General features: G+C 41.0%; 1 protein-coding gene and 1 long non-coding RNA gene across 4 annotated transcripts; both read right to left on the reverse strand.

The window, feature by feature from the left end:
• Positions 1–5,988: 5,988 nt before the first annotated feature.
• Positions 5,989–10,071, reverse strand: LOC129598925 (uncharacterized). 2 transcript variants are annotated; one of them, XR_008691843.1, is made up of 3 exons: positions 9,949–10,071; positions 9,072–9,463; positions 5,989–6,648 (listed from the first exon to the last, which is right to left on the reverse strand). It is a non-coding gene; the product is annotated as an uncharacterized LOC129598925 (long non-coding RNA). The 2 variants fall into 2 exon arrangements; XR_008691842.1 differs by lacking the exon at positions 5,989–6,648 and adding an exon at positions 8,570–8,882.
• A 10,888-nt stretch (positions 10,072–20,959) lies between these two features.
• On the reverse strand, positions 20,960–24,474 carry LOC129598914 (BTB/POZ domain-containing protein 6-B-like). Of its 2 annotated transcripts, XM_055497003.1 has the most exons (10): positions 24,248–24,474; positions 23,509–23,628; positions 23,268–23,427; positions 22,987–23,165; positions 22,717–22,852; positions 22,177–22,364; positions 22,057–22,099; positions 21,696–21,971; positions 21,498–21,600; positions 20,960–21,408 (listed from the first exon to the last, which is right to left on the reverse strand). In XM_055497003.1, exons 1-10 carry the CDS (start codon positions 24,409–24,411, stop codon positions 21,269–21,271), a joined length of 1,509 nt encoding a protein of 502 aa, XP_055352978.1. In that variant the 5' UTR covers positions 24,412–24,474; the 3' UTR covers positions 20,960–21,268. The 2 variants fall into 2 exon arrangements, with proteins under 2 accessions (XP_055352978.1, XP_055352979.1); XM_055497004.1 differs by lacking the exon at positions 23,509–23,628.
• Positions 24,475–26,715: the final 2,241 nt, after the last annotated feature.

Raw genomic sequence — 26,715 nt, forward strand, 5'->3', positions numbered from 1 at the left:
TCCTATGCAGAGGTATATTGCACCCAAAGATATGGTTATGACAGCCTGCCAAACCCTACTCATTGTCGACAATAGTTATTAAAGTTAAACTTGAGGAATGATGTGCATGTTTTCTCATTTATTATGTCGTAAACGAATAGCATAGCACACTGGCATAGCAAAACTGGGCTCATGAAACAAAAATTACCAATTATAATATTTCAGCAGAAAGCAGACCGTGCTTTCCACTGTAATTAACGGTACCTCTGTAATGTACCGGCAACCCGGCATTGCGTGTAAACAATTCTGACCATAATTTCCAACACGTACATATGGCAAGCAGACGGCCAACAATTACTGTAGTCTCTATGACCCGGAAGTACGAATAGTATCGATTTTGTGATACTGCAAGCGTACGGTGCATACAACACTCACGTAATACAGTTTTAATTTCAGTATAAGATTTTGAAAATTAAACAGCTACATCACGATTTGTTGAAAACCATAACTTTCCATCTCAGAGCAAATGCAACATGTATCGGCAACGTAATACGTAGCTCGTTTTCTCCAAAAATTAATAAAGCTGCTGTACTGCGCAAAATTTTCAAAACGATTAAAGAAATTAATTACATTACCGCTTAATACAGTAACCACTGCATAATTTCGCAAAACTACGGTAGCCGGCTATAATTCGTTACCGGTTATTGGTTACTTGTCTTCGACCGTCATTAAGAATAGTGCGATTACATGCACACATAAATCACTTCATTAGCAAAATAATTACATACAGTTACAGTAAAGCAATGAAAGAGTACTCGTAGTTATCCGCGAAATATTGCTCGTTGTTTCAGGAAAACTACTGATTACAAAGAAAATCATGATAAATTTTTAAGCCTTAAAATTATTATCACCACCACACGGCACTCTTCTTTTCGCGGTCTCCATCAGGCTGACAGGAACACCCGAACCACACTTCAGATACTGCGCGACCGGCACTCGTGGCGACCACCCCGTTACTCCAACTCGTGCCGGTTTTGCGGAAGATCGGGCGGATGTCCACGCTGCTCATACCGACGTTCAGGAGGGCGAAGGCGCATACCCACCCACACCGGAACTTCTTATAACGGGGCGCATGCACCGGGACCAGCCTTCCATATGACGATGCACTTCCGGTCCAACAGCAAGATGCATATAAAAAAGAATCAACACCACGCAGTAGCAAAAGTGGCGTTGATGCACGACTAGCAGGTGTCCGACTAGCAAATGTCCCTTGGAGCAGTCGGGATACGAAGTGTATAAAGGTTCAAGTCCCTACGGCGGTTCAAGGTTTGGCACGGGAAAAGGTCACGCTGAATATCAGCGGCAGTCTGGCGTTCATCACTTAAGCCAGGTCAAGGCGGAGGTCGTGCTGGTGGACGGAAATAATTCCTGATTTGTATAATGGTCCCCGGGCGACATCGATGGAAGTTAATTCCTGATTTGTATAATGGTCGCCGGACGACACCCCTACCACGGTCTCGACGACGGCCATCACCCGGTGCACCGTGCCACACCATAACCACGGCAATGACCGACCGACATCGACAAGCTGGATAAACTGGTGGTGCAGAATCCAACACGAGCATGGACAGGCTAAACAGTTTAATGGGCTTTCTACCTGAAAACCCAGTACACCGCCACGACGATCATTGGGACGGCCACCTCCAAGCTGACCGTGAGTGCAATTGCCGGTCACCAGCATTTGGACATCGAGCGTTCCGACACGCCTGTTGGAAACATGTGTGCGCCATTGCGGGTTCTGGGGTTCTGTGCCGGCCACAGCGCACGTGTCCGTCACTTTAACCGGGCTATGTTCTGCGCATCTGCTTACACATGACCGACCACCGCACCCTGTGGTACGTCCAAAAGTTCAAAAGAAGTATGAGTTGGCACTAAGCAAGCCTTCATTTAATTCGAACAATTTCTAATTAGTTTTTGCACAATTTCTCGCAATTCCCTCATACCGTAGCTGCTTTCCGGTTCTTTTGTGCGGTTGTAGCATCTTCTCTGTTATTTACTCATAAATGAGTTACTTTTTACCATGCACGTTCGGATAGTTACGATAGTTACGATTAATTCTAAGTAAAATATCTATAATATAGATAATGTTATATTATAACTTCTATATAAGTACCGCGCGTATTGGTCAGTTTATGAATGAACACCAACTCTTGTACGTTGTTGCACATTATCATTTATTTTCGGCTTTCTGTTGCTGTTTTTTTTTTAAGTTTAAGTTTCGCAAAAACAAAAATCAAATGTGATTTTTGCGCTTTTCACAAGTTTGGCTTAATAACATCGGTTTCGAAATATGAGATTTATTTTACAGGAACATAGTAAACGTTAAACTGATGCTAATTATCGCGTATCTCCTGTTAAAGCCTCTTGCGTACAGTATTCTGCAAATACACGTACACATACATACAATTAGTATTAGTGTAAACCTGCGCAGGCGATTTGTTATGTATGCTGGCCGAAGCCGAATAAAATGTATGTATTTATTATTGTACTTTTATTATTGTACTTTTGCCGGTACGTACGACCGTACTGTACATAATCATAAAATTTTTACAAACACAAACGTCAAAAAAGGTACTTAATTCAATAAAAGTTCTAACTCCACATTTCCATAACAATTTTATGTAAGGAAGGCACTGCTATCGTGAAAATAAGTAAATTCGCATTAAATATAAAGATGTCTAAATGAATTTCGAGAATGCATTGAAAGAAGATTAAACTTAATTAAATAGCGGTAATTTATGGGATACATATCTTTCTGAAAAAATTCAGAATTCCCCATATATTTACACAATTATCTCTATGTCGTCTTCGTGAAATTCAAGTAGACTCTACTTGACTCTTAAATTTCATATGGCATGTGGTTTGAAGTCCAAATGGCAATTTTCTTTATGCTGCGTAATGTCCGTTTGAATCCTTTCCGCCTTTTGCCCGGGTGGAGATGGTCGGCAAACCACTGTATCTGTAATTGAGTAAACCAGTTCGTAGCTCTAGCCTCTAAGAACGTAATCGAATGTCGGAAACTATTTTGAAGAAGATACCCGCGCATATACAGTCCCGTTCGCAGATCCGGTTCCGGAATACTGCCATGGGAATAATCCATATGGCTCCATCAAAGTTACGGCGCCAACTGTAAAAAACACGGAAAAATTGTGTAACACATTCGCGTAATACCCGGCAGCTTCGGAGAGAATATGTACTTCTCCGTTTTATCTGTAGAGGGGCTCAACGCTAATTCGTCATAGGCGTTCGTAGACGGTTAACAGTTCCAGCGGTTTATCCAGATCGTCCCGGATGGTGGCGGCCATGACGGTGTTATTGATGGCCCAAAGAGTGTCCGCCTCACGGTTCCTGCCAACTTATGATGGCTTTCGACTGCAGTTGTCTCCGAGTGATATTTAAACAACAATCGTTGAAACCGTTTCCAAGTATGTTGTACATATAGGTCACCAAGCTACGAGTACATCAATTCCGACTACTGGTTACCGAGGCTGGACAAAAAAATGAATATTGTTTCACAGTATTATTTAAACAATCGAATAACTTAGCTGAGCACACTTTTAAGTAGCCGAACACACTCTTAATTCTATTATGTATGTATATCAAACGTATGCTGCATGTGAGTAATTAACGATAAGTACTGTACGACCATGTTTGTATTGTGTCGTTATCAGATCAAACATTCCAGCTGCTTCTCAAGTACGACAACCTCCTGATTCGCGTTGACGCAACTCCTCAGCGCTTCATCCAGCTTCTTTGAAGCTGGATGAAGCGATCAACAGATGAACCTCACGAATTGCAGATTCTGCAGAATTCTGCACCTTACGATTTTTTTGACGGCCAACGGTGTCGGCGTCACCATGAGCGCGTCAAGACATTCCGCGCCATTACTTAATCCACCATGGCTGCATTCAGAAATTTCCGCAGTTTTTCCAAAACTGTCCGGTTCATTAACACTAGGCTGCGTCTGGAGAGCATCATCTGGCCGAAAACCAGCAAGCTCCACAAAATCAGTTCCTACTTTACTTTAAGCCTTAACGCGAAGCAGGAGCTAATATTATGGAGATGTAGCGTAATCAGCCGCATAACCGGCGCCGACATCACCGTCTCCGACGCAGAGAGCACAGTGGAGTAACTGTCGTTAGCTGACTTGTGGAAGGAAGGTCTTGGCGTACCTTTGGGAACTTCTCTCTCAATCGTACCAACATAATGGAGCAATTCAGAAAGACGTTCCCATTAGCCACGCCCTCGATGATGCCGGTGCCGGGCCAAGGTCAAAAAGAGGAAGGAATAATTAAAGGAAGGAAATTTTTTTGGTCAAAAAGATGAAGGAATAAATAAAGGAAGGAAATTTCATGGTCAAAAAGAGGAAGGAATATTTAAAAGAAGGAATGTTTTTTGACCAAAAAGGAAGAAAATTTCGATGGAAAAAAATGAGAAAATTTCGGAAACCGTTCATTTCGGAAACCAAACATTTCGAAAAGAAAGCAAAAGAAAGATGAGATTACATAACAACACATAAAAAAGAGTAACAACGTAAAAAAATATAATAAAACTTTAGAGACAATTAACAAAAATAGGGAAACCTAAGAAAACCAGAATAACATAAGGAAACCTAAGAAAACCATCTAATTACGAAACGTAATTAAGAAACCTAATTAAGAACATAAGAAAACCCAAGAAACCTAAGAAAACATTTGAATAATAACATCTCATTAAAAAAACCACCTAATTACGAACCCTAATTAAGAAACCTAATTAAGAACTTAAGGAAACCTAAGAACTTAAAAAGACCTAAGAAACCTAAGAAAACATTTGAAAAATACCAAGAAAACCACCTTATTAGAACCTTTATTAAAAAACCTGATCATGAACTTAAGAAAATCATTTTCTTAAGTTCATGATCAGGTTTTTTAATTAAGGTTCTACTGAAAATCAAGAAACCTAAGAGCCATTTGAACAGTAACATAAGAAAGTATAATAAAACCGAAGGAAATATTTCGAAATATACGATTTCTGAAATGAATGGTTTCCGAAATGAACGGACACCGCAGCGCGTTAACACACAACAGACAAGAGCTTTGCGCCGTTTTCGCGGGGGTTATACTAGTAACTTTTTAGTCTGCGACTCTGTGTTCATGCAATGATACGTGACTTATCAGTAGGAGTAAGCAGTAAGGCGCCTGCCTTTTTTACAGAATGCAGTGAAATCAGAAGCAGTGACAGACAGGGTAAGAAAATTTGCATATTATAAATTATGTTGCCATGCGTTATTCCTCATTCACTCATTTCAGTAAAGCACCATGGCCACATGGTGTAGTCTGACGTTCCGGTAGCAAACTCCTGGCCCATGTCTGGTTCTAGACAAATTCTCGCTAATACCAATTAATGTAACCAGTTAATGTGACTAATTAATGTGACTAATTAATGGCTAATTAATGTGACGCAACTACAGCTAATAATAAGTATGGAGCCTTCTGCTCACAATGATGATGTTGAGTACATACGAATCTATCATTGTGATTATAACAAACGGACACCGGCACCTCAGTTGACAACTTGACAATACATTTTACACTTTAATAACTCAAAGTTATCGTAGAGTTTCGGAGAGAACTATTTGACAGCAGTTAATTTTTCGTTGGTTTGACAACAATTTATATCTCCTTGATCCTGATTTGTTCGGCTGCTATTTAGCGTATATTGTGGAATTTGTGGTCAAATGCACTTACTAATTTTGTATTTACTTAAGTACTTCTTTTGCGGTTGCTTATTTTGTGGCCTTTTAACTTATCTATGTGAACATACTTTGCTTTCTTTTAGTTTAACACTGAAACTTTGAATTTGCAGCATAAATTTGAATATCATAACAGTATAATCGAAAGACCGCATCATTATTTAAACGTCAGACTTCTAAAACATTCTGTAAGAACAGTTTGCGCCGTTCGTACTCTTATCGTAAAATTATTAGGTTTGGCTGTAACGCTTAGGTATTCTAGCATCACTTGATCAAACGGACAGTAACGTTTAAGTACCTTATTCCCAAAACTTTTTACAAATTTTATTTTTACAAATTTTAGCGCATTAACTGCAGAGAAAATTTTTCTTGTTTTTGACAATCGAAATTTCTTTCCGTTTTTGACCACAAAAATTTCCTTCAATTTTTTTCCATCGAAATTTTCTTCCTTTCTGGTCAAAAAAACATTCCTTTCTTTAAATATTCCTTCCTCTTTTTGACCATGAAATTTCCTTCCTTTATTTATTCCTTCCTCTTTTTGACCAAAAATATTTCCTTCCTTTAATTGTTCCTTCCTCTTTTTGACCAAAAATATTTCCTTCCTTTAATTATTCCTTCCTCTTTTTGACCTTGGCCCGGGTGCCGAGCAGCCGGACGAAGTTCATCATGTACTCAACGGCGCCGTAGGTATAAGGAAGTGGCCATGCGGCGGAAATCAACCGTGTATCCACTAGAACGCCATTCTCCTGGTCGACAGACGGCATTTCAGTGTCAGAAATACTGTCAGTTCGTCGCAGACTGTTGCTCCTTCGATTACGAACTGCTCTGATGCTTTGACATGGTGCTTCAAGCGCCAGCTTGTCGGGGATTTTTTCCTGCAAAATTAATAAAAATTTACTGTTAATTCTGTAGCGCCTACTAACAGAAATACTTATATATACCATTCAACTTATATGTACTAGTGCACACTATAAATTATCACAAGCCGTTTGATACGGTAGTTGCCCTTTTTATGTTATAAGTATTACTTACCGGTAACCGCTGTTAAATAATTATTTTTCTTGTTTCAGTTAAACATTGTTGATAAACAAAGCTAATTAAGTATTACATGTACTTCAAAGCATATGTAATATCGTAGAAAAATAATCAATACTAGTAGACCCCGCGCAAACTGCGCGGAATAAATCGGCGATAAATTTTTATTTAGGAAAACTACAAAGTACAAACCCAGGACTGCAAATTTAGTTTTATTGAGCGGAGCGTATAAGAATATTAATAATAATACAGTTTGATTAGTTTCATAGGCAGAGACAAACAGTATCTGCCCAATACCTGTTTGGTTATGCTTATCATAACTAATGTCGTAAATAATTCTTTATTTTGGGTCTTTGGTCATAGTTCACTGACAGATTGGTAGCAGTTAGAATGTATCACAGTTTACTAATTAAATGTTTAAGGCCGTTTTGAGAAAAAATTGTCGCGTTCCGCCGACTTCAGATTTAAACTTACATTAGACCCGAAAAATTTGAAAATTTCCAGGAATATGTCCTTTTTGTTTGCAGTTATAACAAAGTTTTTAAGCTTCTCGCAATTAGCAGCATATGCCGGTCAGTTGTCAAGAACTACAAATAAAAAAAACTCCATAATTACTGAAATTTTTGTAGCCGTATTGCAGTACTTCTACTGGTTCAGATACCATTCGGAGCTTCGTTAAATTTTAGTCAGTGCGTCCCGACAAAACAATCCAGTGATACGACCGTGCGACCACCGATGTTAACCTTTAGACCACTTAGAATAAAAATACTTTCCAGTTTCCGGTTTACTCCAACTGTTTACACACAAACAATTTAAACCTGATGAAGACTTCAAAATTTCGTTGTGTTCTTTGGTGAATGTTTTATTATTAATTAACGTCGACAACTTAAGCGCACTGTCTTGCTTGCGACCACCGCTGCAGATAGGCGCCGCCTATGATTCCGCTTTCTTTTACGTCTCAAGTTACGGCTTATATAATTTGTTTCAAGTTTGGCAAAAATCTATGCATTCGTATAGTACATCCCCAACGCATTGTCGCATCCCCAACCCATTAAACGCCAACAACATCCCCAACCCATTAAACGCATTGTCGCTTCACGCTTACGTCCTCACAGATGGTTCATTAATGTAGCTTGTCGCACCCAGGCGCACCGGGGAGGGTATTTATTTCCAAATTTTTTTGTTTTGACTTTTGATGGGAGATGATCTGACGTGGTCTTTATAGTTGGCGGAAAGATAGATTAGAATGCGGATAAGCTTCGCTTTTTAAATCCTTCTGTTTATTTTAAATTTTTGAATGCTGAAAATGCGGTTTTTGCTTTCATAAAACCGTTTTTGTCTACGTTCCTTAGCCTTTCGGAAAAATATTTTAACCTTCCATCCCTTCCCCTGCGGGAGGCTCGCGCGCTCCTCATTTAGTCGCCGTGAAAAGATTTGCCTTGGGCCGCTTTCTCCCCCGGGCGGCGGTTAGACTCGAATCCTAGTGCGTACGCCCGGTGGGACTGGGACTCACTGTTTTGCTCGAGTAGTCCACATCATTTCCAGTCGAACACCAAAATTCTCAAAATCGACTTTCAGTCTCTCACAAAATAATGTTTATTCGCGATTTGAAAAAAGAGTATTCCACTTTATTGGCACGTCAGCAGCTCGATATTACAAAAGCCAACCGCCCTTTGGAAGCAGTTTCAATAATACATCTAATCAACCCGTTGCGAAGGCAGCTACTTTATCTTTGGAATTTGCGTCGCTCCCACTTTCCAGGAGATTTTGCATGTTCAGTCTTTAAGAAACATAACTTTCAGAGCCTACATATTTTAAAAACTAACTAATATTAAAAATCTTATGAACTAAAGGCAGTCCGATAACTAATGGACACCAAAGTCCGATAACTAATGGACACCAAAGTTCCATCAAGTGTAGATGTCTTTTCCTGTGCTGTTCGTGACAGTGGTGGCTTGGGTGGGTTTGCAGTGGTGGGTTCTCCACTCTTCCCGTAGACTTTGTATGTTAAGTTCTTTTAGGATTTTCTCTAAAGCTTCACACACTTTCAAAAAACTGACTGGTTTCTGCAAATCTGCAAACTCACGGCTATTAAATGACATATAGACATCAAAGTTTGGCTCAGTGGATCGCTCAAAAAAGGGTGACAGAAATGGAATTCGCTAAGGCTTATTTTATTAATATATAGGATATACGTATCAGAACACATTATACGTAAATATTTAATAAATATTGCAATATACTAAACTAGTAATATGCTTACTTGCATGCAGCCGTCCACTATTAATGAGTTCTTTAGCGTTTCACAGGAAATCAGCCGCGAAATTTCCAGAAACTGCGTGGGCAGATATTTCCGTTTGGCCCAAACGGAAACATTTACATATGCAGTTACGGAAAGTCCGCCAACCAGCCGAATTCGAAACTGTAGCTGGATCACACCGAATTTCGCATGATGCTCCAGGACCGAGAGCATAATGCGTAAAGCCGTCGTGGATGACATTCTCGGTGACAGTGGCGAGGATGCAGTCGAAGCCCAAGATGGCAGTATCGTCCGTAAAGATCATGCCTGGCTCCATAAAGTAGCGGAAGATCTCTGGTTTGGTCAAGATCCGCTGACAATGCGCGTCGACAAATTGCAGCTGCTACTGGTACTACCTGGTCACCAAAGCGCTAATATTACAATGGAAGTATGGAAGTAATCATGTGCGTGATAATCCTCAGGAAGTTCGCAAACTCATGCACACGCACTTTCCAGAACCAAAACAAAATAGGTACTGAACAAGAAAAAAACCAAAAACCATAATTTATGGAAATCAGATAAATAAACAAATAGGAGAATTATTTATCAGTTATCTCCAAAAGCAAAACAACTGAGCAGAATTAGCTGGCGGCACTTGGGACCTTGAATACTATAAGATTTCAAAGTACAGTATTACAATCATTATAATTAATACATCACTGTCCTATTAAAAGTTGTAGTATTTAATCAGTACGCTGAGCCATTTATGACTATAAAAACAGAAACGATATTTTAAAATTAATGACATTTAATTTTTAATTAACTATTATCAAATATTACTTAATACTGAACTGAAGACCTTAAGCAAAATAACGACAAATTCTTGTTATCCAATTCTAACCTGCAGTGATGTTGCCAGTCCCAGCGTTGTTTTGGCCTGTTGCAGATCGCAGCGTTAAAACCATTCACTGCAAAGGGTTTCAGCGCTGAGTTCTGCCTTATCTTTCACGCAGTACTAGTGCTGACTTGTGGTTGAACGACGAACGCGTTGTTCTCTTTAGAATGAAGAATAATATAAATCCATCGTTGATAAGCGACACACTCGCATTCACAAAATATGTAAATATTCAAATTCTTATCGGTTAAAGCGAACGGTGGTACACAGGGTAAATAAGAGTATTACCGGCTATATTTTTGTTATGACACCATAGTTTCTGGCAGTGGAAGTTTATACCGTTTTTATGTTTTAAAAATTAATAATGCGCGGCATGCGTTTGATCGTAATGTACGAAACCGTATGCGTCAACCGGTCAACGTATGTACACTTACCACTGTTACCAGTAACTAGTCTGCATCACTGCAATCATGTCATTTTAGGAATTAAAAGATTGCATGTTCATACTCCCGCGTAAAAAAAACTTTTTGTTCTGGTGTGCCAATGTTGGCTTATCATTTGTATAAATGTTTTACGCGTGGATTGCTTCTGGTACTCGTAGGACTGCTGTTAGATAATCGACAACCGTAAAAGTTTAAGAAAAGTGAACAGCATCAGTTCGGTTTTTTTTCCTTGACGTACTGATCTGTTACTACAGTTTCTAAAAAATTATACATACATATACATGGTACGAGTCCTTATACAGAGCATATCCAGTAACCAACGATATTCAGTTCGGTTAGTCGGTTGCACTGGTACATTTTCGAATTTCAGTTACACACTTTCAGATCTAATGCGCATACACGATTGCATATTGGTGGTAGTACGTGTACCGGAAATACCCCTTGCGTATGTAGAATGGCGAATGTCGAAGTTAAACTTTTGCCCACCGGTAATTTTAAAGTGTCCGCTTGAAAGGGAGCAGCATACAAAAATTGCAGAAAAAAGCCATGAAGCGCCGCGCAAAACTTTCATTTCGGCAAACGTTTCATGTTTTCGGTGGATTTCACTATACACTACCCAGAGTATGTATTATAGCATTTTTCTCCCTGACAAACTGCCCGCTAGATTGCGACAGGATAAAGGTTGCAGATGTCGAAACTTAGTAATAATTATGCAAATCAAGGGAGGGTAATTAGTCACCACTGATTCCCGGTATCTAGACAGTGCAGGTTACTGTTTTATCAATGCTGATCATCAGGTGTCGATATATATCGGCAATACTCGTATGTACATCAGCAACATGATAACTTGTTTGCATTCTAAGTAAAGAAATCTGCTGTACTGCAACAAATTATCAAAACGAGCGAATATTGCCTTTGTATATTTTGTTAGGTTCCTAAAAACCCGTAATACTTCGCGGATTGTTCCCTGGTTTACTCTTAACTTGTTAGTGAAATAGTGTTCACTGTAATTCATGTGTATTACTGTTAATAACGATCGGAAGAAAATAACCACTAATCGGGAGCTAATTAACCGGTAACCGGTTACCGCAATTTTGCCGTGCTATCGATGCTAAATTTTTAGAAGCTAATGGTGGAGGTCAGTTACATTTGGGTAAGCGTTGCGCGTCGGGTAACGAGAAAACGCGTAAAAAATGTGACGTAACAGCGCGTAACCAAGCAAACATTCTGATTCGCCGTCACAAAATCTGGGATGGGTTTTCAGCTTACTTGTCCGCGTAAGCGTTGCGCTTCGACGTCGAAGCGCAACCATTACCCAAACTACGAGTAACTCGTAACTCTCCTGCACAGATCAACAAAATTTGTGTGTGTTTGGACCAAAAGTAAATCCAACGACCCAGAGTCACATTCCAAAACTCATAATTAACTTTTTTGACGTAAAACCACATTTACCACATTACAGCATTAAAAATGAGTTTTTTAGTTCCACGTCGGTGTTCAATTTCTTTCTTGGCACGGAAGCGTACTCGACTCACGATTGGACGATTGTTTTTCTGCTGAGTCATGGCTAATTTTTTACGCGTCTCTCCATTACCCGACGCGCAACCGTTACCCAAATGTAATTGACCTCCACCAATAATAACTATTTCCACCTTGCTTGCCTGTTTTGGGTTGACCGCACCCACTTAGTGCGCCGTTGGATTGCCGTCAGTAGAGATGGTCCACTAATGGTGACGCAACCTTTAATAAGTATCGTAGTACAAGTACAAATTTAGTATCAAAACAGAACGTCATTATAACAGAAAAACTTCCTCTATGCTATCCTGATAGGGGAGCGTACCCATTACACAAATCGCGTTTCCCCGTTGTATTTGCATAGATATTCGCTGCCTAAAAAACTCTTTCGCTCGCTTCTGGCCAGTCGAAGTCGCTATACCGTTTCCAACCTTCTCCACTAGCTTTTTTGTTCCGTCTCCCAAAGGTCCGTAAATTTCGAAGGCAGCGGCAACAAAATCGTATCTTGGTTGCAGCCAGGCGTGTTTCGAAAGTTTCTTCCTTTCCGCGAGTTCGGCTGCTGCGCCGGCATTCACGGAGGTGCGGTCGATATACGAGGCCGCCAGCGTGTCCACGCAGCGTCCATTAATTAGTGCATAATGCATAGTGGTTGTTTTACGAACTGAATGAAACCTACTCAGTTATTCAATGTTGTTACCGGCACACAGAATCTGACCCAACATTGCCTAAAAATTACTTTTTATGGAATACTTTTGGTATTGGAAGCACTACTGCTTAATTATCAAGTGTACAGATATATAATTATCAAGTGTACAGATCTGCAGATAAATGTATTGTTACATAAACAAATGCCAGAGCAAAATAAACAGAAAGGTCACGGTGGTGTAAGACCGGCCGGTTTTGTAGCCTAATATGCTGTGTTTACGGAAATATGCATAAACGGCATCGAACGAGACGGTAACTGCAAGTCAGGGATTGTTGTTGAAGGAAATCAGACTGTATGGCGGTAACTGTGTCAGAAAAGCGCAAAATCAGCGGTATATGATAGCAACAAGTGGAAAGGTACTCGTATATCAGATAACAACATGTACGGGCATATCGCCCAGCGCATGCGAATATCGTTAAAAGAAATCTATACGTGACAGTTCTCTCCGTGGAAAAACGACTGTCCGCAGTCCATAACTAATATAAGAAAAACAGAAAAGCCAGTCAACCAGCAATACGATAAAGCAGCTATTTTTGCATTTTGAAATTTTCTAAACACATCCACGAAATAGCAAGTAATAATATGCAAACAATATTTATACTTGATACGGTTAGAAGAAATACAGATAATACAGCGGAATAATCTGAATTTTATTTCTGGAACGTTTTTATGGAAAACCGGATTGAACCAAGTTTTCATTTTATAAATGTTTTGGATTTTACATTCCCTGACTCATTTTTATAATGAATGCGGTTCCGTCGATGATATTATTCGGTCGAACTTGAACTTGAACTTTGATCAGCGGTTAACCATACACCAAAACCACAACACCACACCGTATTCACGCAAATAAACAGACATCTCACTTTCTGAGGCAAAATCGATACGACAAAATTAATTTATAGATTTTAAGTCACTGGTTTCAAACATTGTGCGCTCGCTTGTCTAAACACACGCCTCTTTTCCCCTTTTTAATGCAACGTTAGCGCATTCAGTCTACGATGCTAAACTCGTGTCTGACTGGTAATTTTGCGTATTCTGCGATCGAGTCGCGTGTGCACGATCCCGTACGGAATTCTGTTCTGTTTTTTTTCTACAGCAGATTTAAATGCTGTTACTGACAGGTTTTGGTCAGAGATATTACAGCCACATTTATGCTGTTTCAGACGGGTTCTCATCAGAGACTTTACACCAGATGGTATTGCTGTTTCAGACAGGTTTTGTACATCGATGTTAGACTGCGTTACTTAGGGTAGTTCTTGAAGAAGGTGAGCGATTCTTCATTTGCGTAGGCACTGTGCAAACAAACTGCTGCACCAGCTTGTCTGTTAACTATTTTAAATTTTTAAATTTCAATATCAAACTTTGCCCCAGAAAATTTCGATCTCAGTCTATTCCTACAAACACCATGCGCTAACCATGGTTGTAATGCAGGTCGTTTGATCTGATCATTCACTGTTTTTTGTAACGCGGTAGTAACTGATAAAAAATCGGCGACCTAAAGCTTCAGGTAGCGAGCCTAATATAACTGGGTTCCCGGGGATAGAACCGGTTCTACCTTCACGAACCTTTTTTTAAAACTCGAAATAAAATCTGACAATTATCGAAGGAAATTTCCTGAACAATATTTTTGATAAAGTTTCTCCGAAAAAAAATTATCCTTTTTATTGGGAAATTTTAGTACTTGATCCTGACCATTTTAAATCTGATAAAATACAAGCAAGAACCTGACTTAATTTTAATTACTTAAGCAAATTAGAAGAACAAACAAAATAAAATACAATATTTCTGAAATTTTCAATAAATCTTTCTTTTTAAAAAGTTTTTAATTTATTTGCTGACTGACTTTACATGAGCGGTAAAACAAAGCTAATGCTAAGCGGTTCTATGCTGCTCACGGTCGGTGGAGTTCCGTAGCAAACGGGTGCCAACTTCCGCGTTGTTCCATCAACACATTCCAAATGTCACCGTCGGTTCCATCCGGGTTCCAACCGTGTGCTCCGGAGAGGGAGTCCGGACGCCGATTGTTGATCCATCCGAGTCCTCGGCGGTCGTACGTGCATTGGCGTAGACGGGATCCTGTCGGACGGTGTCCAAAGGACGGCAACGCGGCGTCATGGGTATATCCACCGTCCGTGTGGGCATATCTCGAGACAAGTTCCTGTCCGGGTGTTCCGTAGCGGTTGCGGTGACCGCGTTCGTTTCCTGCCGTCGAGGCTGGAAATCATACTGCCGGCGCAAGCGCGGGCGGCAACAATCTAGAAAACAACTGAGAAACGCCATCACCGTTCGGTAATACCGAACGCAAAATACCACAGCAATAAAAACTGTTATTGAAGTAAGCGAAATATTTAAGAGACCATGCCATGTCATGGACTTCATTGTACTCTGAACATATTTTGGAGTACTTGTGGTACTCAAATTTGAAATACCGGTCTCGAACATCAGGCCGGATAACTCGGCTGTCAAGCTATCGCTCTGGAGTCATCGTTGTGAGGAAGGACTCTGACAGTCCGCTTCCTCTAGAAGCATATTCTGATTCCGACGCGGAATCCACCGTAACGGTGAGTTTAGATGAAGAGCCACAGAGAAAAGGACTGACCGTTCACAATCCCGTCTATGCTCCGGCTAAAGCGAGAAATCGAGAAATTCTTACGAGCGATGACTCAATTCCAGAAAATGAAGCACCGCCTCCGGTTCCGGCGAAACGCCTGCGCGCTGGTGTGCGCAGTTTCGTAACGCTTTCTCTTCTTCTCTTACTCTGTACCCTGTCGGGTACCTCCGGACTGAACACTACGCTATGCGACTGCTCACGCAGTAAATACGTGGGAATCGCTGACCTTTCTGCGCGAATTCAGTGCGATCAGTTAGAAAGCCCCATCAGAGAAACTCATGATGTCAAGTACTACCTTCTCGACTACAAAAACATTACTAGACATTTTTCCGGCTCCGCTTGCCGTATGATAATGAAAAGTACGATACAAGAAGGGTTTTTCTTTGGTGGGTACAACAGCCAGAATTTTGAAGTAGCACTTCCGGTCACCGCTGACCAGTGCCGTGACATGATTAGAACAAAAACATGCAGTGGAAACGCAATGATAAAAAGTGGACGTACTTGGGTATACGACGCAATACCTGTGGTTGACCGCCGGTGGAACCAATTCCGCCGTCATTACCTGTCTCTTGGAGAACGTCACCCTCGAAACGACGTGTTACGATTGTCCAGTGCTGTCCACCACCAGCGAAATCTCTTCGTCTATTCTGGCCGAGTCCAGTGTCCATCCGCACGTAACTTACGTGTGGAATACTGACAAAAGCCTCACGAAGTGTCGCGTTAACGCAGTTCTTAACAGCGAGGGACAGTTGTTCCAACTAAAATCAGGAGAGATCCACATTCGTGACCATCTACATTAACTCAGCTTTACGGTTGAAGAAAAAATGGAACGAACGTGCGACGAAAGAGCATCTGTTCATTACGTCCGCTCCCATTCAACAAATCGGATAAAATTCCAGCCTCGACGGCAGGAAACGAACGCGGTCACCGCAACCGCTACGGAACACCCGGACCGGAACTTGTCTCGGGATATACCCACACGGACGGTGGATATCCCCATGACGCCGCGTTGCCGTCCTTCGGACACCGTCCGACAGGATCCCGTCTACGCCAATGCGCGTACGACCGCCGAGGACTCGGATGGATCAACAATCGGCGTCCGGACTCCCTCTCCGGAGCACACGGTTGGAACCCGGATGGAACCGACGGTGAAATTTGGAATGTGTTGATGGAACAACGCGGAAGTTGGCACCCGTTTGCTACGGAACTCCACCGACCGTGAGCAGCATAGAACCGCTTAGCATTAGCTTTGTTTTACCGCTCATGTAAAGTCAAACGCCGGAAGTTGGCACCGGTTCTCAGTCGTCGGACCAGTTTGTTACATAATTTATGGCAGAGCAAAGTAATTAAAGGTCACAGCACGGCTAAACCGGTCGGTATTCTAATATATGGTAATATGCATCAACGGTAAGCGGAAAGGCAACGCGAGGCAGGGAACTGTTAATAGGAAATAAATCAGACAGAAGTACAAAGTGTACTGTCGGAAGTGGTACTGAATGCATGCATCTATTGAAGTACAAGTGAAAAACAGCAGTATTTGTAGGCAAACAAGTAGAAAAGAATGCTATCAGATAGCACGAGTGAGCATATCGCTCAAATGAATCAGTAAACAGTAGCAACATCATAAACGTGAATCAGAGCCGTCGCTTAATTATCTATATAAAAATCATTATGTGACAGTATTAAATATTTTGCCAGTGAACGTCAGGAATGCAGCAACAACAGATTAGCGTTCGGTTTAGCGGATAATCAAAAAATCGAAATAAATCATCTTCCATGGAATGCGCGGCGCGTTTGCTTGGCTGCCAGCTACCGAATAGAAAGCGAGACGAAAGAATTCGAAGCGTTTATCAGTATCAAAGTTCATCGATATCAAAATGTAGAGACTAGAGAGAAAAATTACAAAGCCGTGTTTTTGTTTTCAAGATTAAAACGGGAAATTCAAGTGATAAGAGAAGGTGATCGATCGCGATGTGAATGTAGGTAGTTTTCTCTCTATCGCTTCTTTCCTTTCTTCCAAAACCTCGATCACTAGTGTTGAGTCAGTTACGGTACGTTGCGCCATTTGCTTCAAGCTGCTGAAGCAGAACAGCTGCTGTGACTGTGCCCAAGAACCTAATGTGGCTTGTCTCGTTTAGTTAAGCAATGTTTGTGTTACATATTATTTTTTACTACAAGTCATACGGCTGACTTGACTGCTGCCGCAACTTTCTCAAGGAGCACAGATTGAGGTACTGTAGGTGTTATTGCTGAAAGCCGGCATCTTCCCAATCTTTATTCAAGAAATTCGCATATGTAGTTTGACTGTCGTGTGTCGTTTGTCGCGACATGCGCATTCTTGACTTGAGTTTCGGTAAACCACCCTGATGCTTCCTGGGAATGTTTCCTGGTCTAACTGTTGTCTACATTCCGACCGGTTTAAAAGGATGTACAGGACCCCAACAGTCTTTTGACCGATCGGGACGGAGCCATGAATCTACAGTATCATGTTTTGTGACGAAATATTTCATTACCATGTTGATGGCGTCCTGATCCCGATATACACTTGGTCCACATGATGCACCTGTACAAGGATGTCCGTAGTCCTACGCATGCTGGCTGGAGTGCGTTGCGTTTATCTGTACACTCTCCGATTCACTATCTCTGTACACTGTACAGTCTTTGTTACCGTATTAGATCGTGTGTTGGGGAGCGTACAATACAGCACAGTGCGTACTGTATGAAACAGTACAAAGTAATTATCCTGATTTTTGTGCATTTGATACCTGTGCTTGGTTGTGATTCAGAATTCGGACAGTTCTACTATTGTATACAGCCGATGCAGATTTCTTGCTGAATGGTATACACGCCTGAATCCCAAATTTGCCACTAAGATTCATCCGCACAACATTCAGCATGGATCTGATTTATATAATATTGTCATTAATTAAGTGGATCGTCGTTAAGTGGAAGCTCACGTCTGTTTTAAGTGTGACGGAATCGCGGTTGATTTTGATGTTTCTTTAGCAAAAAAAAACATCAAAATCTACTGCAATTCCGCAGTAGAAAACATCGAGAGTCACAAAATCAATGTTATTACTCACCAGTAAGTAAACAACAACGTGTAAATTCGAAATTTGAAGGAACTGTTTTGTTATTTTTTTATAGTTCGATGTAGGGTACATATATGACATATAGCGTATTGTCTACAATTACAACTTAACAGCTGGCTTAATATTCACCTAAAGTTTTACCGTAAAAACATATCGGCAAATGAACGCATCAAGAGAGATTAAAATTAACCATGAAAACCGTACCGAAATGAAAACCGTACCGAACTTTTACGAAATGCAGCGGTGCGGTGCGAATCGTTTTAAATAAGAATGTTTCCCACAGTCAGTATCGCTGAGCCTGGAAAGCCATTCTAAATTAAATTAATCACTATACGAGAATTTCTCCAAGGTATGTGCTTTCCGTCTCTTTCCGACATATATTTGCTGGACAAGTTCATGCTGGACATTTCCAGAAGTGGAAGATCGTGTCAAAATGAACGGACGATTCTCAAGGGCCTGTCGTCGGGCGGCGTTATAGTAAATGTTTTATCATTATACAACGCTCCGCATTTAATGATAAACTTTTACTTTGATTAATGAAAACTGATGCCCCAGTGAAGGGGTCCACCACAGCAGGAGGTTCCTGGGAAGATACGTACCGCGCCGCATCAGCAACATATACTGGTTTCTGGACGAACAATGCGCTTTACCGGCATATGGCGCCGACAAAAGTACTGATGATCATCTCGGTTGGGCAACAGCGGGACAGTTTATCGGCGGTCGCTGCGTTCCGGAAACGAAACCAGTTAAGCCCATCATACAGTTACAGTACAGTGCTGTTATTTACTGCTAGTAGGTATAGTAATATTAACAGCAGGCAAACTGCAGGTAGTATGTGTGCAATTTCACTGTATAAATTTTGAGTTCTATATTCAAGATATTTATAATTACCTACCCTAATAATTATTGTTTTACGGAATACTCACATTAATATTCTCAAATGAATGCATTACGATTATTATTTCTTACACTTGTCGCGTCTCATCATATAATATATTCATAATTCAATGACAAAAAACCCATTCCTCTCCACGATAAATTTCCATGAATTTCACAAAACTGAATCAACTTTTATGATTCCACCAAATCAGACACAACAGGAGAAAACCAAACAAAACAAAAATCAGCTTATCAAAATCAGCAAATCAGCAAAATGAAAATCAGAAGAACAAGCAAACCGGGGTTTATAATTTTGATATTTCGTATACGCGTATACGCAGTGGTATACAGCCTGCGCGATACGACCACTTCCTCATAAAAAAACCCAGGTACGGGTAGGCTGTAGTACGGCCATTGAGGTCACTGCGAGCGGCCTATATCTGCGCTGTGCAGTCGCAGTGCATCCATGTCACGCCGGCATCACCCTTAAACAGATGCTTGGTGAGTTCGTGTGCTTACATTTAGCAATAACAAACTCTGTTAATTATTCTTTAACTCACCGTCCAAAATTCGTAAAATTTAAGTACAACGATTAACCAGTCCACGATTTATCTAATACCACAACTTTTCATCAAAACGAACGCAGTATCGGCAACGAGTTGCCATCACTCCAAATACATGCCACACAAACTCACCAATTGTAATTTTTGTACATATACGGCAAGTTACCGGTTACATTACGTTACCGGCACTTTCTTCGGCGGTTATGAAAATACGTAGATATATAACCGTTATTATCGAATTATATCCCTCCCCCGTAATTGAAGCCCCCATAAGATGGTGCAAAAATGTAACCCCCCCGAAATGCCAGTTCATGGGCTTCAGTTACGGGTAAGGATGTTGTTACTCTGGCATATTGTAATGTCATAGCACAATTTCGGATAATAGGAAACATACTTCCTATGAAAAGGAGCAGGAAAACCTAGTCTGATCTAACACCAGCGTTAAAAGGGGTGCGTTTCAGAATCGTCGGTATATTTACAAAAGATTAAGTTAACCGCATAATACACGGAAATGTCCACTTGCGCGCAATCTTCCATAAACCGACAAGGTGCTCTTTGTTTTCTCTCTCTGAAGACAATCACATCCCATAAAAGTATTTGCTAGAGCCTGTTCTATATATATATTATAAGCATGCGGTCACACGCCTTGTATTTTCTCTGGCAGCGCTTTGGTAAAAATTTTATCTACGTACACATATAAGAGGGAAATTCATTTTAGTCGTATCATTTCACGGCACTGCTGCCATCACCTGGCTGGAGTGTGACGTTATGGCAATATGTACGTATGCCTAGATCCGGCGCGGCACATATTTAAGCGCCATGTTTAGCTACAACGTCACACTCCAGCCGGGTGACGGTAGTCGGTAGGAGACCAGGGAAATGGTTTGAGTAAAGCGGTTTTTCCTTATATTACAGCTCCAAAAAGTAATGTAAAACAGTTTACCTGCATTTCCAAACCGGGAACGCCGGGAAGCCTTTGCAGTGTATGGCTTTTATCGAACTGATCAAACACACATCGAAGGGTGCGGTTTTACTAAAGGATCCACACAGCGACCGGTTTGCAAAATTTGCGCTTTAGTACTGTCTAGTACTGTTACTAATTTTGCAGTGTATGGCTACTGAGATGAAAGTGAGAAATTTATTTGCTGCATTTTCGAAATACAGTACGTATCAACTACCATCTTTTATACGGATGTAACGCACTGATGCGTGGGCTTTACAACTTCACTGACTGTTTCCAGCGCATACAGTACTTTGTCATGTGCAGCAATGAAATGAAGTGTGATAGAAATCCATGCCGTTCATAGACAGCCACAACAAAAAAGAAATTAAACAACCGCAAGTAGTTCTTGCGCCCTGTAAGAACCTGTTTTCCGAAAATGCCCGCACAGTGAATGTCAGCGATCAGAACTGATAAAGAAAAAGTGCAAAGCAGTACTTCTGAAAAACAGCAACGTGAAAGTTGATGTATCTACAAGCAAATGCTGGTCAAGTACGACCGGAATACCAACGCGTTAGGATGTTTCAAAATATAGCTGAGGAAATTGTCCGTTAGCAAAAGTTGTTGTCCCGCAGGTGCTAGTTCGGGTATGTGCATTATAGCCAATTTGTCTTTCATTGTACGAGTGATAACCCGAACCGTATACCACGTCATCTAAAACCATGAAAATCCAGATTTTTAAATACAACACTATGTAACCATGCGAAAAGCGAATAGTTCTATAACTAAGGCAGGATGCATACATTCTGGATCTAGAGCGTCAGAGAACTGTACTGAGAGTGGGCAGATTCCAGAAGTGTTCACAACTGCTTTCCCGTTGGAGCCGTAGAAAGATCGTTGCATGCCCTACAATAGCATATAAAATTTTATCGTGTTCATACATGCCCAAACCAAGCCTGGAGTTTAGATCTGTTTTTTTACTCAGACAGCTCCCCACTTACCGACGTTTGCAGCGATAGAGCGTACTGCTTTCCGAACTCTACCGGGAAGGGGTTTCTCAGTTTGAACTTTGCAACAGATAAATGCTTCTTCCCCGGGATGGTCCACGTGTGGCGAAAATCTTTCAGCTCTCTCGGGTGGTCTCTTAAACACCGATATCCATTGGGGTCGGCCATTTCATAAACGAATATTTTCATAGTTGCAGTGCATTCCACGCCTTCCGGAAGTGGGCTTTGGACAAACACACCAACAGCCACCAGGTGGACCGTCGCCTCGTTCTGCAATAATAAAAATTGTTCAAGTGGCTCTATTCTTGTAAAGAGGAGAGTGGAAAGCAGTATTCAATTAACTGTGTATGAGTACCAAATCATCGCTGCAAGGTTGTGCGGTGGATGTGATAGAAAACCTGAAAAAATCTAAATATACCATCGTTCCAATTTTTCAAGTACAAAACGTCTGTACGTAATACGAGGCAGTGAATACTTGATGACATCGGGGAAACCAGCCATGTATGTCCAATTTTGAGAGCTGTTCGTGCTCTCGAACCTGGAGACAGTCACCTCCTTGTGACTGCCGACTCTTATTCGGCTGACGAATTTTTCGGGTAATTGCGTTTTAGCGTACCAAAATTGAAAAAGCTGGCTGATCTCTTCGGCCAGTAGTAAGCCTGACTGCAAAGGAAATGAACCGTATAAAGTATTCAGTAGTACTTGTAACACAACAAAAATGATAAAAAGAGAAACAAAAGTGAAATGCTATTTGTCCGCCATTCCGGACCGGAAAGACGGCCGAATAATAAATGTTGCGAGTAGTAGTTCATAATTTACTTTCTCTATTGGACCCTTATTATGGAAGTCAGTTTTGCCGTAAGTCTTACAGTATGCAATTTGGGTAATGGATAATTTGATTGGATATATGCATACAACGTTAAAAATCGCGTTAAACAATTAGCGGTGTTAAAAAACTTGATCAATAAATTTAAAAAGCACCGAGTAACCATTGAACGTTATAAGCGCAACAAACCTTGGCTGGTCCACTGGCGACTTCCTCGGAGGTCATAGTAGGGAATCTTATCAGGAACAGTGCTTCTCCTAAAACTGATCGCTGATTGGCTCCGGTGGGATCGAGTTCTTTCTGCTCACATTGATGCTTAGCCCATCTGCCGTTTAAAGAAAAAAACTACTGTAATTTATCGACATCTGCTTTTACGGTTCAAATAAACGGTAGACCTGTAGTTTTAGCATCCGTACGAAGTCAAAATGAACATTATTCAATGGTCGACGCCGTACGTACTTCGTAACTGCATTGCATACATCCACCTCTTTAGCCTTCACAGTTTCACGACATAAAATTATTTTCAACACTTCCAGGTCAATTTCCAGAAAGTCTGCGGATTGCAATACGTATGCTGCATATAAATCGATCTTCTCCATACAGGCGTTCTCCAAGTTGATTTCGTCGTACAGCCGCGCCTACATCAAATACCGTTCACAGTGCAAATTAGTACTCGCAATAAACCTGAACATATAAGTACACGATTCAAGCAAATTAGGATGCACTTAAAATTACTCTACCTGGATAAACCAAGCCAGACAATTATCGGCAGCCACATTCTGTTTCAAGTACTGTTCGCAAGCGTTTTTCAGCACTGGGATACCGTATTTTTTCGCGGCGTACAGGGTCGAAAATGCGGTCCATTTGTTAAACGGCCCGATCTGATCGTAATAAATGCATCTGCAAGGTATACAAAATCATTATTAACCAGGAGAGTAAACGACGTTGCTCCTGCCGCTGACATACATGTAAGTACCGTACCGCAAAACAATTCTGAATGTCTCGGAGTCCATATCCGTAATTTTAACAATTTTTTCCGTCTCTTTCATTGAACCGTAAAACATCGTTGCAAACACCTCACTACCCATGGCAAGTAGCAATCTGTAACATCCAGTTGTCCATGCAATACAGTGCATTATAACCCTTTACTGAACACTTTCTGGCCATATTTTGACCACAACCAATTTTTAGAACCGAATGACAACCCAGCAGAGACGCGATAGGCGGAGATATCCCGCTTATTCTTAGTAAGGGCGGAAGGAACAAGTTTTATTTATTTTAAGGTACATTGTCAAATAACGGAGATATTCAGTAAGGTATCCAGTACGCGTATTTCTGCATCTACGGACTATTGAGCTGCACACAAAGAACAATAAAAGTATATATATAGTGACCGACAAAAATATTCATTGGTCAGTTCGCTGGCATTGTCGTAGAGAGGGAGAAAAGCAAAAATATATATATAGATATATATATAGCTTCCTTCTGTATGTGTACCTTCTACAACAGACTTCCGATTTACAACAAAATCACAGCATTTTTCTTACGGTACGACTGTTCGCGTCCATACTTTGGAGAATCGTAACAAACCATGCTACAACAAAGCTGACTCGTTTATGTATCTTTTTCTGCGATTGCTGTATGATTTCTTATGTATTCCGGATTACGGCTGAAGTATGCACCAAACATAATTGTGCTAAAGAGTCCAGTGAAATCTTACTTATGTGCTTTGATGTCGACACCGAGGCTGTCTGGCGGTTGAATCCGGAATGTGACATCGCTCAAAATATCATTCCCGAAAATATGTTTCGCTCTGTCGGCAATCGTGCATAGTTCACTCTGCCATCCCCAAATTGGCTCTACCGCTTGTGTATTAGGGTCCATCGTAATCCAAGTGGGACCCGTGTGGTATGGCAGAACAACGCTGAAGAACACTCGATAGCAGAAGATGAGTACAGAATGTAAAGGAGAAAGCTAACACAGAAACTCGAAACCAGCAAGGAATCACAACTCATAAGCGTTTAATAAGCGCTTAGCGTATGTGCCTATTACCTAAACAAAGTGGTACGTGCTGGAATACGCTTATTATAGAACCATGTGTGGCATATGCACATTGCACCGGGAAATACATAAATATTTATCATCATATCGGGCATGCTTGAATGGATGAATCTATGGATGCGGTTGGATGCATGATTTGTAACCGCCAGTAGTAAGCAAGTAACTTGTAACTTGACGGTAACACACAAACGATGAAGAAAGGAATGACACGCCAGTAATGAAAAATATTCCAATCTCAGTGCACAAATTACCGCGCTATTTAGTTAAGACTTAAGAAAACTCGAGAGGTACAAGCCCATCCGGAAACAAAAGCATAAGTGTATGCGGGAAAAATAAAAAGCATGGGCATGAGGTATTAGACAAACTACGGCATGTTACGCCAACATCAAATTGGCAGCAGGTTGCAAAAGTTAAATAAATAAAGCTATATAAATAATTAAACGTAGTTAGGTTAATAAAGTGTGGTAACTTAAAGTTTTTAGGGTATCAGCTTGGTTCAGTCAACTTGGTTGCTGGTGGATTTTTGTAATCGTTAATAACGTTATCTGTGACTGTGGCCACTGCACTACAGTAATCATTCTACGTTACTTGACGCAGCCCACATATTTCGCGGGTACACTTAATGTCACTTATGCTCTTGTTTCCGGATGGGCTTGTACTTGTTCATGGAACGATCTGGTAAGCATGGAGAAAAGTCAATTATTAAACCCACACCAAAATATTCCCTGTTAATTGTGCGTTATCAGTAAAATAAAAAAACTCCCTTGCTGTTATGTTATTTGTTGGTATTCCGCGGCTGCGGTGGCGAGATGATAGATTTAATGATACTAAAATAACAACCGTAAAAATCATGATTCTTCACCAAAATGCTGCCATGCAGAAACGTTTTCGCAGCTGGTGTAAAATTTTCAGTTTTCGAAATCCCAGCACCTTCTTTAACGTCACCGTCTCACCAGTTATCGAAAATACTTGTAGGTGGAATATCTCGGAAAATTTAGCTACATATATGAACAGATCTACAAGTAGTTGCGTAAATAGTAAATACAAGCGGGTTGCTGATATTTGATAGTCCCGGAATCTGAATGAACCGTCCCGCCGAATCGAGCCGAGTTGAAATGGTTGTCATCAATCGAGGAGTACAGTGAAGGAAATTGAAACGGCTATCAGTTTCGGAATGTAGAGAAAAGCATATCAAACAACATGTGCCAACTGCCAAGCTTGTCTATAAAAAAAATGGCTGATACCGGTTTCGCGACGCGCACTGCCCAGCAGGTCAATGTTGTCGTGATGCCGCTGGTGTGTGATGAGTGTGTCGCAAAAAAATGTTTACATTTTAAAGATTAAGTGGCAGATAAAGATGACGATGCGAACGAAGGCAGTTTTCTGTCTGCCATTTGACCATTTCTTCCTTTTCTGCTCAGTCTTGACTTGTCTCCGTTCGCAACATTTGCATTATATTTTCTTGCTTACTGCGTTTCTGTGAGTGCCCAGACGGATTGCTACTTCCGCATATTCCTTACGAAGCACAGAGCGGAAGATGTGGATGACGTTGGAGTACCAAAGCCCGCATCTTCCACAATAATCAAGTGGTTTTGCTACTGCGTTTGACAGTTGGCTATCATGTTTGTCGCAGCGTTAAAAACTTCCCGGTAAACATGATAGTCGACATCTAATGCCAACGTACTCTTTCTTGAATGGAGTTTCGGTAAACCGACCGGATGTTTCCTGGAGATGCATGGACCAACAGCCCTTTGACCGGTCGGAACGTAGCCACGACTCGAACATGTCACGTGCCGAAATACTCGAACAATTTTCGTCACATGACGTGTTCGAATCATGGACACATAGTGTCAAGCGCAGAATTAAAAGTTTAATAAGTGCGCGATGACGCACATCAGGTATACCGACGTCGTTATCCCGGCTGTGAGTCGTCGCGCACCTGTACGCAACGACAGCACTGAATTCGAAGGCTGACGCGAGTCCCCATGAACCGTACGGATGAATTCCATAATTTCCATCACAAATTGATTTCTCTTAGAGCGGATGTTATGAAGCCTGTTTCTGTTTGCAAGTTTGGCGGGATTTTTAGGTTTTTTGTTCGTAGTCAGTGTCATCAGTAAGGATACA

Source organism: Paramacrobiotus metropolitanus, unplaced genomic scaffold (genome assembly GCF_019649055.1).
Source record: "Paramacrobiotus metropolitanus isolate TYO unplaced genomic scaffold, Prichtersi_v1.0 Parri_scaffold0000132, whole genome shotgun sequence".
Taxonomy (NCBI): domain Eukaryota; kingdom Metazoa; phylum Tardigrada; class Eutardigrada; order Parachela; family Macrobiotidae; genus Paramacrobiotus; species Paramacrobiotus metropolitanus.

What these genes read in the sequence shown, in the direction of transcription:
- LOC129598914 (XM_055497003.1), bottom strand. Translation starts at nt 24,411, where the DNA reads ATGGACCCTAATACACAAGCGGTAGAGCCAATTTGGGGATGGCAGAGT. An exon ending in GTCGACATCAAAGCACATAA is followed by an intron (nt 23,629 to 24,247) that starts GTAAGATTTCAC and finishes TGGATGTTACAG; the next exon opens with ATTGCTACTTGCCATGGGTA. An exon ending in GTATGCAATGCAGTTACGAA is followed by an intron (nt 22,853 to 22,986) that starts GTACGTACGGCG and finishes TTTAAACGGCAG; the next exon opens with ATGGGCTAAGCATCAATGTG.